Source organism: Notolabrus celidotus, chromosome 19 (assembly GCF_009762535.1).
Source record: "Notolabrus celidotus isolate fNotCel1 chromosome 19, fNotCel1.pri, whole genome shotgun sequence".
NCBI classification, from domain to species: Eukaryota; Metazoa; Chordata; class Actinopteri; order Labriformes; family Labridae; genus Notolabrus; species Notolabrus celidotus.
This window is the reverse complement of record NC_048290.1, coordinates 26,198,859-26,216,450: the sequence shown is the minus strand read 5'-3', so window position 1 is coordinate 26,216,450 and position 17,592 is coordinate 26,198,859. Positions and strand designations below refer to the sequence as shown.

General features: G+C 43.7%; 1 protein-coding gene across 2 annotated transcripts in view; it reads left to right on the top strand.

Moving 5' to 3' along the window:
* Positions 1–1,659: 1,659 nt before the first annotated feature.
* The window catches only part of LOC117831552 (breakpoint cluster region protein-like), a 117,791-nt gene continuing 101,858 nt past the window's right edge, over positions 1,660–17,592 (top strand). The window contains exons 1-2 of one of the 2 annotated variants that reach the window (XM_034710291.1): positions 1,660–2,420; positions 2,783–4,530. In XM_034710291.1, the coding sequence (XP_034566182.1) occupies positions 2,362–2,420; positions 2,783–4,530 (1,807 nt within the window). In that variant the 5' untranslated portion in view covers positions 1,660–2,361. The remainder of the gene's footprint in view (positions 2,421–2,782; positions 4,531–17,592) is intronic. The other variant, XM_034710292.1, reaches the window with a different exon arrangement.

The window sequence follows — 17,592 nt, the reverse complement described above, 5'->3', positions numbered from 1 at the left end:
ACTTTGTATTTCCACAAAGCATGATGGCAGTCAAGAATACATAGGAGTAAATTCTGTTACATCATGTTTATTTAGAAACCATTACTTGAAATCTTTTGAAACTATACCATTGAATAAAAACAGAAACTAAGTTCCTCAAAGCACAGACAACTTGGAATGAAACAAATGTTCTGTAGCTCCACACGCTCTCTCAGGTTGGACAGTGAATGTTTGTATGTTTGGGCAGAGTGTGAAACAGGGAGAACATTTCAAACAATATGTATCATTCTTCATTTTAAAAACCTCTAACACAGGCTGAAGATATGGACATGTGTGCTCAGGTGGAGAATTATAGCCATCATTACCACCTCTAAATGAACTGCCTGATCTGAGTGAAATCTGCTCTGTGTTTGCTCCACGTTCAACCGTGGAGACGCACGATATACAGGTATGACTAAACCACTGAGACAAACAGAACTACACAAACACAGTTTACTGTCTTAGGATCAGATTTCAGAAAAGTGAAGGAAATTCATGAGCTGACTTCAAAGATAAAGTAGTGAGTAACTAGAGCACTGATAGAAATGTAGTGGAGTCAAAAGTACAATAATTGTCTTCTGAATGTAGTTGAGTAAAAGTAATAAGTATCCCAAAAAAACTACTTCAGTCAGAGTATAGATCCTCCTGGTGTAATATTACTCAAATACAAGTGAAAGTTGTTCAGTCAGATTATTACTTGAGTTAAAGTCCTGGAGTCCTTTCTTTTAAAAATACTTAAGTATTCAAAGAACTTTTTAAAATATCTTTAAATGTATTTTCATAAAGCATGAGTGCAGTCAAGAATACATGGGTGTACGTTCAGCTCCGTTAAGTTGATCTAGAAAACATTATTTCACATCTGAAAACTTGAACATGAAATATAAACAGCGACTAAGTTTCTACAAGCACAGACAAGTTTCAAATGTTCATCTGGAATAAAACAAGTTTGTTAGTCACAGACCTCCACATGCTTTCTCAGGTTAGATGGATATTCTTTGTAGGCTGTGATGGAGTTTGTGTGGTAAACAGATATTTAGATATTAATATTTATATTGAGATTCACAACATTACGAATTATTCTTTATTTCAAAAACCTCAAACGTGGGGTAAAATATGGCCGTGCTGCTCAGGTAGAGAAGCATCATCCTTCCTCAGTCATAGTAATCATCACCATGACTTAATGAACGCACTGATCTGAGTAAGGTTTGATCTGCATTTGTTCTACACTCAACTGAGGTACGGCTACACCGTTTAGACAAACCAAACACAAGTACAAGAACAGTTTACTGTCTTTGGGATCTGATTTCAGAAAAGAAAATTCATGAGCTGACTTCAAATCAAAAGTAGTGAGTAACTAGAGCATTGACTGGAATTTAGTGGAGTAAAAGTATCCCCCAAAATAATACTCAAGTAAAGTATAGATATTTAAAAACTGTACTTAAGTACAGTACTCAAGTAAATGTACTTCGTTACTGTCCACCACTGGTGTTAAGTATGCACTTTGTAATTCAAAAGGTATTTACTTTCAAAGCAGGTAATTGCATTGTTGAGCAGTAATCTGTAAACTCGCACTTTCATATTTCACCACCAGGTGGCAGCATTGGGTTAACAATACCAATAGCACTCCCACTATTCTGTAACACCTGCCTGACAGGTACAGCCTGCCAGCTGCTTTTAAAGGATCCAAGAGAGAGTATAATGCTGACATTATCTTTAATGATAGCTTGATAATGAAGGGAACTGAAACGGAAATACTACAAGCTAATTGAAAGGATATGTTAACACGTGCAAGCTGTGTAGCTCTCATCTGTATCTGCCTCAATGTGCGGTGAGATTGAGAGAAACAAGACAAAGAAACACACAAGGCTTAAAAAGCTTCGGCTACTTCTTTGAAACACCGTTTTGTATGTAAATGGATGTGAACAGTTACATTACAGAACCAGAAACCCGTGTCATGTGAGCCGTGTCTGCATCCCTGCTCTGTCTCTTTAACCAGCAGGCTCACTGTCACCCTGGTCCCTCCCATTCTCCCAGCCCCTCCAGTGTTGCTCGGCCTGAGATGGGAGCGCACACAGCAGCACCATCACGGCCGAAGAAACGGGATAAACCTGGGAGAAAGAACATCCAAAACACTACAATACTTCTCACAAACCGTGGAATAAAAATGGGATAACGGGATGTTTTACTCACAGCGGATCCTAGCAGCTTGATCGCGTCCTGGAGAGACACTCAGATGTGGTCGTCGCTTGTGTTTTGCGCTTTTTATCCATTCTCCTTCAGCGCTGCTGGTACAAAGGCGCTCAGTCTGGAGCAGCAGCAGCACCTGGGATTACTGCCGTATGAATGGGCGAGAGTGAACACATCCACTGTCAGGAACAAACACGAGACGGTAAACACAAACAGTGAGTTGCAGGATTAAAAACACTTTCTTTGTATCTCTCTATCCCTGGAGCCAGTGTCACCCCGCGAGGACAGATGCTGTCATTGTGTCAAGGCTGAGATTATCAAAGAAAAAAAAAAAGTGTCTGCGTGTGAAAGTGTCCTTTTGTGGAATAATGCACAAGAAAACCGGGCTGTGTCCCAGCTTTTTATTCCTTTTTATGCCTCACACATTCCCTCAGAGTGAGCAGCCGGTTTCTCTTGTTCAGAATGGGATGTATTGTTGCATCTGTGCAGCCCACGACAAGTGTCAGCAATTAGACTGTGTGTTCCTCCTGAACGGGGTACCTGAAGAATTGTTCTAAACACTACTTTCTCGCTTCAGGTGGCCTTTTGTTGTTGTGAAGGATTCTTTGGTGAACAGAACTAAACGGTGCCCTCTTTGGCATCATTCATCCGACCTGTGTGAACCAGGGTCGGTCACAGAAATAAGCAGGCACAATATGGTGGAGCCCGTGGGTTTCATTGAGGCGTGGAAGGCGCAATTCCCTGAGTCTGAACCCCCAAAGATGGAGCTGCGGTCTGTAGGAGGAATTGAGCATGAGCTGGAGAGGTGCAAATCATCCATCAGGCGCCTGGAGCAGGAGGTGAACAAGGAGCGCTTCCGCATGATCTACCTGCAGACTCTCTTGGCCAAAGAGAGGAAGAGCTATGACAAGCAGCGGTGGGGTTTCAGAAAGACCCCTTTAAATGAGGGGATGGACCCTGCAGCCACACAAGGAGCAGAGTGCCAATCTCAGCAGCCCCACATGCAAGAGACTGGTGGAGTTGGTGTGGGAGTCGTGGGTGGAGGGTATGGTGCAGTTAGTGGGGGTGTTGTTGGGGACAGGAGCCGGTATCAGCCTCTTGGGGATGGAACAGGCAGGTCCAAGCCTAGACCTCCACCTGCCAGAAAGTCGGCCTCCCACGGAGACGGCTTGGAGTCGGCTTTTGAGGTACCCCCGCAGGCTGAGTCGACATCTTGCGACAACCTTGATGGACTCTCGCCGTCCAAGCAGAGAAGCAGCGTCAACCTGTCCCCCCGCAGGCCCAACCTTCCACCCCCAGACAAGGAGCTGCCCATTGACCCCAAGGACAAGCTGGGGATGGGACTTGGCGTGGCAGCTCTTCGGTCCAACTTTGAGAGGATCAAGCGGGCCAACTCTCACTCTGGAGGTGATGTAGCAAAAGGCCAGGAGAAGCAGCTGCCCCCACCACCACCGCCCTTCTACACTAATATGGAGTTTCATCATGATAGGGGTCTGGTCAGGGTCAACGACCGTGACGTCTCAGACAAGATCAGCTCTCTGGGCAGCCAGGCCATGCAGATGGAGCGAAAAAGATCCCTTCATTCCCTTCCAGGAAACCTAGCTACAGTGGCAGGGGAGCTCCGTGCCAGACCCGTGTACAGAGGTCGATCTACTGAGAGCACCTGCGGCTATGATGCAGAATATGAAGACGGGGAACCCAACCAGCGACATTCAGGGAGAGCCAATGGGGGCAAACCTCCTCCTCCTCCTTGGCAGCCCTCTGAGTTCCAGGCCTACTCCAGCGTCTATGTCGGTGGGGTGATGATGGGTGAAGGTGGTGGAGGAGATGGGAGAGGTAGTGGCGGTGGAGGTGGTAGCGGAGTCACAATGAGAGACATTGGGGGTGGCGATGACCACCTCCTGACCTGGCCACGCCGCTCCTACTCCCCAGGCAGCTTCGAGGATGTTGGCGGAGGTGGCGGTTACACACCAGACTGCAGCTCCAACGAGAACCTGACGTCCAGCGAGGAGGACTTCTCCTCGGGCCAGTCCAGCCACGTCTCCCCAAGTCCCACCACCGCCTTCAGGCGGCCCTTTAGAGAGAAGAGCCGCTCGCCCTCCCAAAATTCCCAGAACTCCCAGCACTCCTTCGACAGCAGCAGCCCTCCGACACCGCAGTCCCAGAAGCGTCACCACCGGCAGCAGGGCGGCCACGTGGTCATGTCTGAGGCCACTATTGTAAGCGTTCGCAAGACTGGGCAAATCTGGCCACCTGCTGCCCACCATGACCTCATGCCACATGGCAGAACATCCCACGACAACAGTTTCCATGGAGACCATCTAGGTAAGTGTTAGCTGCTCTTAAATCTTTGTTGTGGCAGAGAGGAGACGGGTAAAGGGCTTTTTAGAGCCCACACAGTTACACAATTACTTGGTTTTGCTTGGAGGAAGGAAAGATGAATGGATGCCCGAGTGAATGAGTGTAATTCAGTCATGCTGGAAATATGTTGGCACCGAAGCTTTTACATTTAGAGCCCCTTCCCTGTCCCTCTGAAGACCGCAAAGTATCCAGATGTTCACATCATTAATAGTATTTGAATAATTGTGTGTGTGCTCACCAACACTCAGAACCCTCAGTGTCCTTTGCGTGGCCTTGTGTGGGAGACACATGAACGATCCACCTCTGCTTATTCCTGGAATGTCAGCCGGGTGGGTGAACAATGAATGCGGTCAGTCTGGGTTGAAACTGCAGGTCTAGTCTTACTCAGACGACTCCTGCGGCTCTGAGAATGGCATTCCAATCACAGGTGTCGATCTGTCTGTCTGCTCGTCTCTCTTTCTGCCTGACTAGAAGACGTAACCACTGAACATTGAGCTAGCGCAGAACAGGACAAAAGAAATCCACTGTAATCTTGACAAACCATTATCTGCAGTATCCTTAACCACTAAATTGCAGCCTTGGAGCCATGGCACCTGTAATAGAGCAGCAGCTAGCAGATGGATGTGCAGCCCGGAGCTTAAAACACAAGCACTGGCTAACTGACTCCAGCCCAACGACAGAGGAGTGTGTTGCTCAAAGAAGCCCATTAGGAGGGCTTAGTTTGCTGTAATTCCTCTGTAAAGTTCCCTTTGCTGTTTACAGAAGGATGTTAGCTGTGGTTGTGCACATTTTGCACGTCCTCTTTCTCTCTCTCTATCTTTGATTGCTCCCGTTGAAATGATTAGTGATTTGGCGCCAACATATATTCTAACAGATTTGGGACCAGAGCCTGGCTGGACCAGACAGGCTGCAGGGTGCAGGGATCAGTGTCAGATAGGGAGTGAAGGAGGCAAGACTGGAATATTAGATACGGGGTTAATACAATGATGGATAAAAGAGAGGGAAATTGTTTAAGCATATGTTTTTTTAATGGACCCACTAAGCATTTGCAGTATACTCACAGCATATTTAAGTATTGTAAGTCCTTTATATCACCAATATTTTGCTGTTGTAATATGATTCTGAAGACATTATTGCATTACTGCCTGAAACCTAATACATCTCTTTGCTTAAATAGCCTCAACAGAGAGCAGGTTTCTGTGCATCTATAATTCATTTGTTTCAATAGAGCCACTGACACGTTGGCTCTGTTGGGATCATCTAAAATGTTTTTCCAGACAGGATACAACCCTCAAAGCACAGGATCACATCCTGTCCATAACCGTCTCAGACATATTTTCAGAAAAATCAATGTCAACAAAAGCTATGTCATGACACTTAACACATAGAGCTTGTCTAGACAGTGCTCTATAACATTATTTACAGCATCCAACACATATTGACCAACAAACAAGGACTTGGCAACAGTAGCAAGAAAAAGACGTCCTGTGACGGGGAGAAACCACAAGCAGGACTAGAGAAATTGGTGGATAGCCATCTGCCACACCCGGGCTGAGTAAGTGGAATAGTGGGAGAAACTTAAAGATACCTTCCCAATTTATTCCTCAGGAAAACTTTATTATTAATAGGCAGAAACCTCAAGCTGAACCAGACACATTGGTGGACAGCAATGTGCTGCAACTGGACCAAGACAGTGGGATAGTAGAGGCAGAAAGACAACTTCCCTTTAGACATTAGTTGACCAACAAGCAAGTGTTCTGCAGTCGTGACAAAGGAAAACGTCCTTATAACAGGCAGTAACCTTTAGCAGAACCATAGACTGTATAAAATATGGACGTAGGATCCATGACGTCACCCATCTGTTTCTGAAGAGCTGTTTGAGGCTAATCGTCGGTGGCCATATTGCTGCAGTTGAGCCAGTGTGACGTAAAGAGGCAGAGTTTGAGCCTCTTAGCCAACAGCTACAGTGTTCATGTAGTCAGCTGTGCCTCTCATTGGAAGACTTGTAATCTCAATATCTTTGAAATTGCTGCGTTAGAAAAAAATCACCCCCTGTACAGTGTGTGCCGATTGAGACATGAGCTATCCAGACTACACTCGTCTTTTGTACCAGGCTGTAAACATGTTTATTTCTGCTGTAGAGATCGGCTTTTTCCCATTCATGTGTATATGACTTCTGGTACTTCCAGAACCAGCCTCGAGTGGATCCTCGATGAACTGCAGTATTTAGCACTTCCGCATTGGATTGATATTTTTAGACCGAAGGTTGCCGCTTGAGCAGAACCAGACACCATTGGTGGACAGCCATCTGCCTCAACTGGACTGAAAAAGTGAGATACTATTAGGATGCAGATAAACATCTCCCCTTCCAATCACCATTCCCTCCCTGATGGCATGTAATGAGCAAACACCATTAACAATGAAGTACAATGCTAACATGCTTTTCTCTAACAGCAATTAAGATTTTGCATAGTTAGCAGCAAAAGCCAAATAGCGAGGCTCTAGCAAATGGCTAGCTAATTCCCCAGCTGCTATGTTTAGGATTATCACTGTGCTGTCTGCTCTCTTTGTTTTAACATCTTTTCCACAACAATGCGCCCTGTGGGGTGGAAGGCGAGCCGGAAAAGCGGGGATGGAGATAGAGGAGGGGAGGGGGGATTGCAGACAGAGATGCATTTAGTGGGATAATCTGGACTTTGAGCATAAGAAGTGAAATGTTGGTTAGACACCCTGCAGAGTGCTCTTGTTTTCTAGTAGGGGTTTAAGCTGAGGGCAGACAGGCGCGATGTTAGTAGTAAAGGTGATGACAAAGATGATACTACATCATTCTGCCGCCCCTAGCTGTGTAAAGTCTCAGCCAACAAGAGTAAAGAGAGGATAGTGAGGGGTTGAGGAGTCGAGAGTGTGTTTTTAGTGGGCGTCTGATGATAATAATGAAGAGTGGGATGGTGTTGTGAAGAAGACTGAGGGAGGCAGAGTGCAAGGCAGAGCTGTCGTTTCTCGCTTCATTGGTCAAGGATGCGGGGGCTGCAGAGAGGCACAGATGGAAAGAACTCTCCCGTTGCGTAACGGAAACACACAGACTCTGGCTCACACACAAAGACACACACGGTTTGATGTTTACTCTGCTACCTTGAGGCTGCCTTGCCTTCAGCAATTAGGTGCACACGTATGCTTGAGATAATGGTCCAACTGGAGGAAGGATGTTTCATGCCAGTGGTTGACCCGAGTCTGGAGGAGTCACACCATTTGCCACAAGTGTTCTCATCTACAGTGATTCTTTCTTCACCCCTTCTTCTCTTTCTCTCTTATTCGCGTGCCAGCAACAGTAGTAACTGTTCCATGGTGTGTTTTGTTTATTTAATGTAGGAGGTGGTTTTCAGGATGACAAGTTCACATGCTGAGCAGAGATGAGCAGGTCTTTGTGACTGCGACAGAAAACAGAACAACACAAGCGAAAGATCAGAATAAAGAAATCTCCCTCGAGTGTCATTCAGCGGGAAAGCAGAGACGTCTGGCAAGTGAAAACTAGGCTCATGAAAATATAACAAAAAAAATGTTTGGAGGCGCAACTATCAGCTGCCAGCTTTTCATTTCTGAACTCAGCTAAACAAACATGAGCCTGGAAGCGTTACATCATGTATTTGATCATATGTGCCGAATGAGATGACTGACAAGTCTCTTTCACATCACTATGACTCAATGTTTTATCTCATCCTGCATGCAAAAGCAAAGCAAATCTCATTAAGAGAACAAGAAAAATATATGAAGTAGGCAGAAGTGTTTTGTCAGTTGTAAGGTTGCAGAAACTGAAAAGGTGCAAAAGAAATCGGATTGCAGAGAGATGTCTGAATCAAAATCAAAACCCTAACCAACACACATTCCCCCATAAATTTAAAGTGACATCACTGAATAAAAGGAGCTTTCAAAACCTTCCTCAAGTTAAATGGGTGGTAACCAAGAAATGGCTTGTTTCTTCCTATGCTGTTTCCATTTATTCATTTCCAGGGAACTCTGCCTCTAAACCAGGGAATACCTGTGGGTTTGTGTCTGTGAGGGCGGGGATGCCAAAGCAGGACAGACCTTAAAAAGCCTCAATGGTTTTATTGTCCACAGCCTCACACTCCCTCAGCTTGGTCCTGTCAGCAGCTATATTTTCAGGCAGTTATAACCTCCCGTGTCCTTCTCTGCAATCTCTTTGGTTGGGAGGTTATTTTTTATTGCTATGGATGAAATATGTTTTGTGTTGAATTTTGTGTTTTCCACATGTGGGTTGCACCAGAAGAGTTTTGTTTATAGATGTTAAACTGAGCTAATTTTGGTCAAGTTTGGGACAAACCTGGCTGTGGAGGGTTGTTATAGTTGAAACACTTCATTAGATATTCTCATGTAAACTAGTGGACAGTTAGTTCTGAACTTTATCTGCTCAAAGTTGATTTTCTATTTAAAAAATGCTGTAATCACTGCAAATGAAATGATGCTCATCTACAATCCTGAACAAAACACAAAAGAGTAAAACAAGTCAAATCTCTCTAGATAAAGGTTGCCTCTGGAGGTTTTGGGAAGCTTGAAGTCTAATTTGAGGGAACTTGCCCTTATAAGTGTCTGCATTGTTTTTAAGGAGAGGAATGGTTCATCCCTGTCATTCACTTTGAAATAAATGTTTAAGTTCATGGTAGATTATGTAGAGAAAATAAGTCAAAATTTTGCTGTTAGCTCGCTAACACAATGAACATCTTTTAGGACCAAAAGAGAATATGGGAAGTGATAAAGTGTTGATTCTATAATCCTTTAAACTTGGAAAGCACAATCAAATTCAACGAATACAACACAACATTGCCTGCCTCAAATTTTAAATTGTTAGGCTAACATTTTGCTAAATGAACTCATAAGCTAACTTCAGCTAGGTTAGCATGACCTGATTTGCTAATCATTGCAAAAAATCAAAACCCTCTGCACTCACTTTAATAAAAGCACATTGCTCTGTGTAATTAGAAATAAGTATTATTCCAATGTCATTGCACTTAAAGCTACTGTTGGTAGGAATGGTGTAAAAATGTTTTACTTTTTTCTGCTGGGTTTGGAGAAAAGATAATACCCATCAGTACTCATCAGTAAGTAGAGTAATTTGAGACTATTATGAAATCGCTGCGTTTTCCAATGCCTTTGTATCAAGCAATGTTATTATTCCCTTCGTTCCCATTATGATGGACCAATCAGAGCTCATCTCCAATCCTCTGTCCTGATTGGTCCCCTACTATGTCCTCCGATTGGTTATGAGTCCGGCACTATCATGACTGCGCACACCGATCTGTGTTGGGGGGTTAAGAGGAAACCTGGTTGGGAGGGAGAGTGTTGACATTCAAAGTCCCTCTCTCTGAACAGATGTTTACTCTGTGACTACCAACAGCAAATTTAATATATATTTCTTAGATATTTCCCATGCTGTTTACCATTTTTTTTTTAAGTATTAATGTTGCAACCTGGTGTAAAAACCTACAAGCTAATAAACTAGCAAATTATGACAAAACTTTGGAAGCACTTTATTCCAATGTCACTAAGTAAGGGATCATGTATAGTGAAAAGCTGGTTATTATGCAAATTAGAACCCCAACAAGGTGAGCAAATCACCTTTCACCTCACCGATCATAAGCCAGAGATTGAAGTTACTTTATATTGATCAGCAATTTAGAGATACATTCACTAGCTCTGCTGCTGTTGTCTGGATTGCAGCACAGGATCATGCTCCAGAGATGCTTAGGGCACAGTAGCTCCTCAGGCTGCTCTTACATCTGTGCCACGTAACTCTCATTATTCCCCAACATTCAAGTCCAGCCTGGGACAACAGGTAATGATTTTACCACAGTGTCAACCATAGACTGTATATAAAATGGACGTCATCTCGCTTGGCTTGAAGTGAGGCTGCCACAAAAACTGCTCCCCCTAGTGGCTGGCTGCAGTATAGGTCAAAAACTCTGTCTCGGTCAAACTTTAAAAAATAAATACACGTGGTATAAATGTTTCTCACATCCGTATGCTGTGATGATATGTAGTTATTATTTGACTGTTTTGTGTTCAAGGCCTCTTTTTTCTGAAAAGTTTCTTTTTCGTAAGTTATCAGAGGTTTAAAAAACAGGGTTTTACTTCCAGGTTTGCTTTGATTGACAGCTGTAGGGTACACTGTAGGGCGGAGCTTGTTACAGTGGAAACACACAAAAGTCCCTACTGTGCAGACTCTGGCTGCAGAAAATTTACAAGATGTCTGCGTTCTGGAACGGGATATTTTGGCTTCAAAAGCGTACAATGGGGAAAAGCGAGTGACGCTGTCCATTATATATACAGTCTATGGAGTCAACAGGCAGAGGTGAAACGTGCCATAACTCTTTCCTGTGGATTGATTTGATGATGGATTTGGCGACATATGTGACATGTACCTGGTGTCACTTTTGTTGTTGAGAATTGATATCCTTTGGTATGGGGTTTTGACCAATCAGAATCAAGTATTCAAAGCAGCTGGGTAATGAATAAAAAAGCCAGTTAATAAAATAATTTACAAACATATTTCTCAACCTTCGAATTATACAATCTGCCTTTCAGAGGAGATGTGTCCATGTATCGGATGTACTTATGTAGTTATTAAGAGCAGATTGTATGCCAGTGATGTCACCAGTGTTGCTGTGTGTGTGTTAGTGGATATTTTGCTAAAATATATTTGGTGCTTAATGTCCTGATGTCAAATGTACACCATGCTTACTTCCTGGGAAATCAAAGTTAAGCGTGTTGTTCTTGTGTGTGTGTGTGTGTGTGTGTGTGTGTGTGTGTGTGTGCGTCTGTCTGTCTGAGGGGATTTTCGGAGCAAATGTAAATCCTGTAACAAGCAGGCGATCAGTGGAGATGACGGTCTGTAGCAGCTCTGCCAGAGAGGATCTGAGCCTGTGTATGTTTCTTCCTGTCTGAGCTTCTGTGTGTGTGAATGTGCAGTTGTCACACCATGTGATTCAGCCTGTTTCCATGTATGTATGTGTGCAGGGACTGAGAGCCAGAGGATGAAAAGCAATGATGGGTAGAGATGGCTCATGAGACACAGGGAGCGATTTTTTCAGTGGTACCTCCGGCCAACACCACATGCTTTACTGTAGTCCAGCGTGGCACAATGACCTTCTTTTCACACTGAAGGAGGGAAGCGGGTGGGAGTGGGGGTGGAGGAAAAAGGGACCGTAGCTCTTTAACTGGCTTGTTCGGTCTGTTGAGTGAGCTTGGCAGTGAAAGCCTTCGTTACCTCAGCCGACACACACTCACAGGAGCTGGAAGCTTGCAGTCAGGCCCTGAATGGGGTAAAGGAGGAAAAGGGGAGAAGCATGGGAGGATAAAAAGAAGAAGAAGTAGAGGAGGAGGAGGGGTTGGGGGGTGGGAGCGGATCTGTCTTTCTTCCAGCTGGGTGCTCAGCTCAGCCCTTCACTGGGCTGGTGCAACCTGCTCTGCCCAATTATGCAGTTACAAAAATGGTCCCTTTGTTCCCTTTACTGGGAACAGTTATAGAGGAAGAAAACTTTCTCCGAATAAAAGGTTGTTAAAATTCAAATTATGTTTTTATAGGTAACATGCATCCATTTAATCATGTTTAAAAACAACACATTAAAACATTTGTTCAAGCTGCACAAATCAGCAAGTAAGAGCAGTTCTGAAAAGGTGGGTATTGATGTGTGATGTGTTGTCTTGCGTGTGTTTGGGGAGCGAGATCCAGAGAGAAGGGGAAGCAGTGGAAAAGACTCTGTAACCCCAGGTTTGGTGCTTGGACCTGGTGGCTAGGGATAAGAGTTTGGCACTAGACGGATTTGCAGGTAAGAAAAAGGGTTTTGAACTAGCTGTGGAACTCGGTGCAGGTGTAGGTTCTGGAGGACAGGGGTTGTGTGGTCACAGAAGTGGGAGAGTGTGACCGGCAGAGTTCTGGGTGTACTGGAGTTTATTGAGGACTTTGGATGATGAGAAAGAAAAGAGTCATGGCAGCAGAGAAAGAGGGGGATGGGCAAAGATAAGATACAGTATGATTTTGAGGTGGAAGAAGGCAATTCTAACAATGTGATTGACATGATGGTCAAATGGAGAAGCTGCCGTTGAAAAGGACTCCAAAATGAAAATTTGTGGTGATGGAAACACAGAGTTGTCAATAGTGAGGCCGTAGTTGTGGTACTGGTGAGTTTGGACCAATGGTTCCCATACCTGGTTTGTCACAGTTGAGTTGGAGGAAGTTGGCTTGCATCCATGATTTTATTTAAGTGATACACTTGGTCAAGACAAAGACCTGGATGTCATCAGCATAGCCATGATAATGATAACCATATTTGTGTATGATGCTTCCTCAGGGGAATGTGTAGAGAATAAATAAGACAGGACTAAGCATCGAACCCTGGGGGACGCCTTGGGACAGAGGAACAGTAGAAGAGGTGCAGTCATAGCTATTGATGAGCTTTTTAACAGGCAGAAACCTGGAGCAGAAATAGGCTCATTGGTGGACAGCCATCTGCCACATCTTGGCCAATAAAGTGGGAAGGGGTTACAGAACATAGAAAGATATCTACCTTTATAAACACCATTACCTCCATGGTGGCATGTAATAAGCAAACTCCATCAACAATGAGGTGGAAACAGGAACCATGACGCAATCAGCCTAAAAAATACTGCATAGTGTGTAGTTACAAAAATCAGACCTGATGATTCAGATTCACACGCCTGAATAAAAGTGTGTAAGTGAGTGTTTGACAGCATGGACTCCTTCCTGCCTTACAGGTCCAGTCCGGCATCAAGGGTGGTGTAGTGTTGCTGGGTTGGCAGTGGGCAGGAGGGTGGAGTAGCCCAGCAGCTACCCAGTGAGAGTCAAACTGCCCGGCTGGCCTGTGCTGCCAGTTTCTGCTCTGCACTCAAATGTGGACCTCTATATGTGAATATGTGTGTGTGTGGGTTTGGCCACTGCCCATTAGTTTGAGGCCTAGGGAGAGACATTAAAAGGACATTAAAGCTAACCTTTAGGTGAAGGGAAGCAGATTGGATGATCATAACTAGACACTGCAGAGAGGCATTCAAATACAAACACACATAAACAAAGTCACAACCCTCCAAAGGGTAATTACTCTTCCCTGCCTCTGTTTATTTCTTCTCCTTTTTATGTCTTCTTGTATACTTTTGTGCCAAGCATCCAGCCACAGTCTCTCCTCTGCTGACTGACAGCTCTTAAAAAAAAGGGAAAAAAAGGAAAATCCCTGACATAAGTTCTGGTGACTTGTTTCTCCCTGTGCGTAACTGCCTGCCCTTTTGAACAGCGGCCATCTTGACTCTCTGTAAAATGGCACGCACTGTCACAGTCACTAAGCTTGTCATTTGGATTGGTCTGAGTGCAGGGGAGCTGTGCTAGTTAGCGTCCGCCGCTAACCACTAACGGCTCACCACAGGCCTTTGGCCTTGGAGTGTAACTGTTGTGCTGGTGTGTATCTTCTGGTCTTCTATGTAGCCCAGCTTAGCTGTGGAGGTCGTTAATCACAGCCTTCTTAGGGACTGGGGTATGGGAGGGGAGTGGGATGGAAAGAGGGACCTGGTTTATGGATTCAGTGGTTGGGACCACAAGACAACATGGAATCTATGAAGATATATAAATATAAGTATGACCCGAAAGACCCTTAGAGAGAATATGTCTGGATATACTGTTAAAGGAGCATTCCACCTATTTCACAAGTGCATTTTCTAGGAAGTGCAAATCAGCTGTGAACACAAATGTGTTACAATTTTTGTGGCTCTGGTGGGTCTCTGTCAGGTCTGATAAAAATACTTCAGCAATACATTAGTATCTTATCCTTGGCTGAGTAAAAATGTAGAGTTTGAATGAGGTGACCCACCATTATGTTAAAGGTAGGATTTAGGTTTTTTGAGCTCTTAAGTGAAAGGTCAGGATTCATCTGCCTTGCTTTTCTTCATCCGTCTCTTGTTAGTCCCCCAACTTTAATTTCATACTGAATTATTAGATTAAATCTGGCACACACTGCTGCTTGTAACCTACTGTAGAAATGATTCAAAATGTACTGAAAGAGACTCAAAGTGCATACAGAATATGCAAGTAATACACATTCAAGACATGCTTTTGTTATTAAATTCACTGAGGTAAATTCAGGTAAATCGGTAGTCTTCTTGCATACATATTACACACACATGCACAATTGAAAGCTGGATTAGAGGGCAACACAAACCTGTCTAGTCATGCAAACATGTAGGCCTTAATCTCCACCCTTTATCTGGGAATTAGAAACTGGCTAACAATCAGATTACCATTTCCCCTCATATAACACAGCTGTACTCATCACAGCACTAATGCATGTTGTCCTATATATTACAGCTGGGATTATCATCACCCATAAAATATTGCTTACATGCCTTCATAACAGGTTATATAGAAATTATAGTATACATCAGGAATAATGGAAGGGATACATTACAGTACACTGACTGATGTGTGATGTTTTTCTCATTGAATTACAGTGGAGCAGGATTTGTGGTTTGAAATGTCGGTTTCTGCCCCACAGTGAACAGATATTCTAAACTTACATAAATCTAATGTAGCATTTTTGATTTAATGAGGCATTTTCGCTCTATTTTGCTGCCTCATTTCTCCCCTAAAGTTCTCATCTCATCCCTTTCACTTAATAATCCTCTTCTCTCCATTTCATCCAACTGGTCCCGTTTCCTTCTCCTTTTCTCTCTCCCTTTATGCTTCATTCACGCTCAGCTGCTGCCAGTTTCCTTTCGCTTGGAGCCAATTAGAGGTGCATCACCTTTCTGTCTTTGTTTCCTCGGGTTTTCCACCGAGCAAGGGGAAAAGCAGCGAGAGATCAAAGTCACGACCCCCCCTGCAGGAGCGAACAGGCTCTCCCTGTAATTGTCCAACGGGGGTTTAACTGACGAATGCCCATAAAACAACACAATCAATGCCAAATGTCAGCAGCCGGCCTCCTAGTTACAGCACAGTATAGACTGCAGTCGATTCCCCTGCAGCTCGTAGACTCTTTCCTTCCCCTCTCTATTCCTCCAGCTATCTCTTTATGCCTACATGTCTGTCTCTTTCCTCTGTCAGTCAGTCTGCCACACACTCCTCACTTTAATGTCTAATGTTTGTCACCTATGTGTGTTTGGACAGTTTAAATCTTGTGATTCTTTGAAAAACAGAGTTAATCTAGGTTTACTGACAATTTTCAGGAGGAGTGTGGATTTTGAATTCCTAGTAATCCTAGTTCTTTACAGAGACATGGATGTAAATATTAGGAAACATAATGCACCTGAATGGATGAATGCACGGTTAGCTGGCACTGTAGGGCGATGAAGAATGAACAAACTGGTGTTTGTCTTACATTTCACATTCCATTGGAATCATGTATTGTTCAGCTGATCGATCTTTAGTGACCAATGCTATCGTATTTTACAACTTGTGCTGAGGCGGACTACGGCTGGAATCACACAGCTTCATCACCATTGCTCCTATCATTATCCCAGACTAATTTAACCCAGCCTCTAGGAGAATAGCAAAGACTGTGGGTGGTCATCAGATCCAGCCCCAGCTGTGCATAGATTTAGGACAAAATCCTTGACGGTCAAGTTTTCCCACATTTAATTCTAAGTTTGGGAACTCTTTTCTTTTGCTAAAAGAGAAGCGCAGGATTCATCGCCGCACTCCTACCAGGACAGAGAGAAGCCCAAAGGTTTTCTATTGCAAAACACAGGCTGTAATAAGTGGAAGAAGAACTGACTTTTTTTTAGCTGTACATGATGTGGAAGTTCAGGTTAAAGTAGCTGAACCTGATACATTTTGCTAGTAGTTTGCCCAACACTGTTGGATTGAACAGAAAAGCAAAACTCACCTTTCTTTGAAACCATTGTTGGACAGCAGCTTGCTTGGTTTACTTTAATTAGAAACAGCCTACAGTTTCACTTTGGCTGTCTGTCAATAAGCTACAGCTGATGGATGGCCTTAGCTAGCAAAAGTCAATTCCAGCACGGCTTCATTCCAGAGGTCTTTTACCTCAAGTTGTTAAATGTTTTAGAACAAAAGATTTTATGAAAGAGTAATGTATTAACTCCAGGTGTTGTTACTAACCTGCAACCACATCTAAAATAGAGCCAGTTATCCAAAACCTAATACCCAACCCTCACTTGCCTTCACACATTCATACACACACATAGACACACAACAAGACAACAAAGTCATTACAGCCAGCTAGTCCCTCTTTCACCTCCACTCTCACACTCTAGGCCTTTTGCCTCCTTTGGGTCCAACAACTCTATCTCTATTTCCTTTTTTCTCTGTGTCTCTATTCTCTCTCTCTCTTGTTCTTTCCACTTCTTCTTGTGTGTGTGTGTCTCTCTACCCTCCTTCAGGCCCTTTGTTATTGGCCCTGTGTTTGCACAGGGCAGCTAGATGGTTGTACTCAATTAATGGCGGCTGTTTTGGGGAACCAAAGCTATTAGAGGTGAAAGTGTTAGTGTGTCTGTGTAAGGTTTGAGAGCTCAAACCCGCTGTGTGAGTGAGTGGGTGAGCTAGAGAGAGACACAGGAGAATGATGTAGCTCTGCTATAAAATTAACACATCATCAAAGTAATGAGGAAACGGCTCGGGCTGTTGATTAACGCTGCAGCTGGCTACTTTTTTCTTTAGAGAGCCTGCTGAAGAGAGTGGAACGACTGTAGTGGTTTATTCAGAGTTTGTTCATAGGGGGCAACTTTTAAAGTGTCTCAGCAGTTTAACACTTCTTCTATGGTTTTTGTTGGATTAGACTACATAATGTTCAAAGTAGTATCAAGAGGAGTCGAGGGTGGAGGAACTGAATTTGATGGTGCTCAGAGGATATTTGTACAGAGTATCTGAATTATAAGAATACAATAATTAATCCTAATATTAGGGGAACAAAGGCGTAAGAGAATGAAGTTGTAAAATTACCAGCATGAAGTTGTGATATTACAAAGAATGAAGAATTAACTTAAGAAAAACAG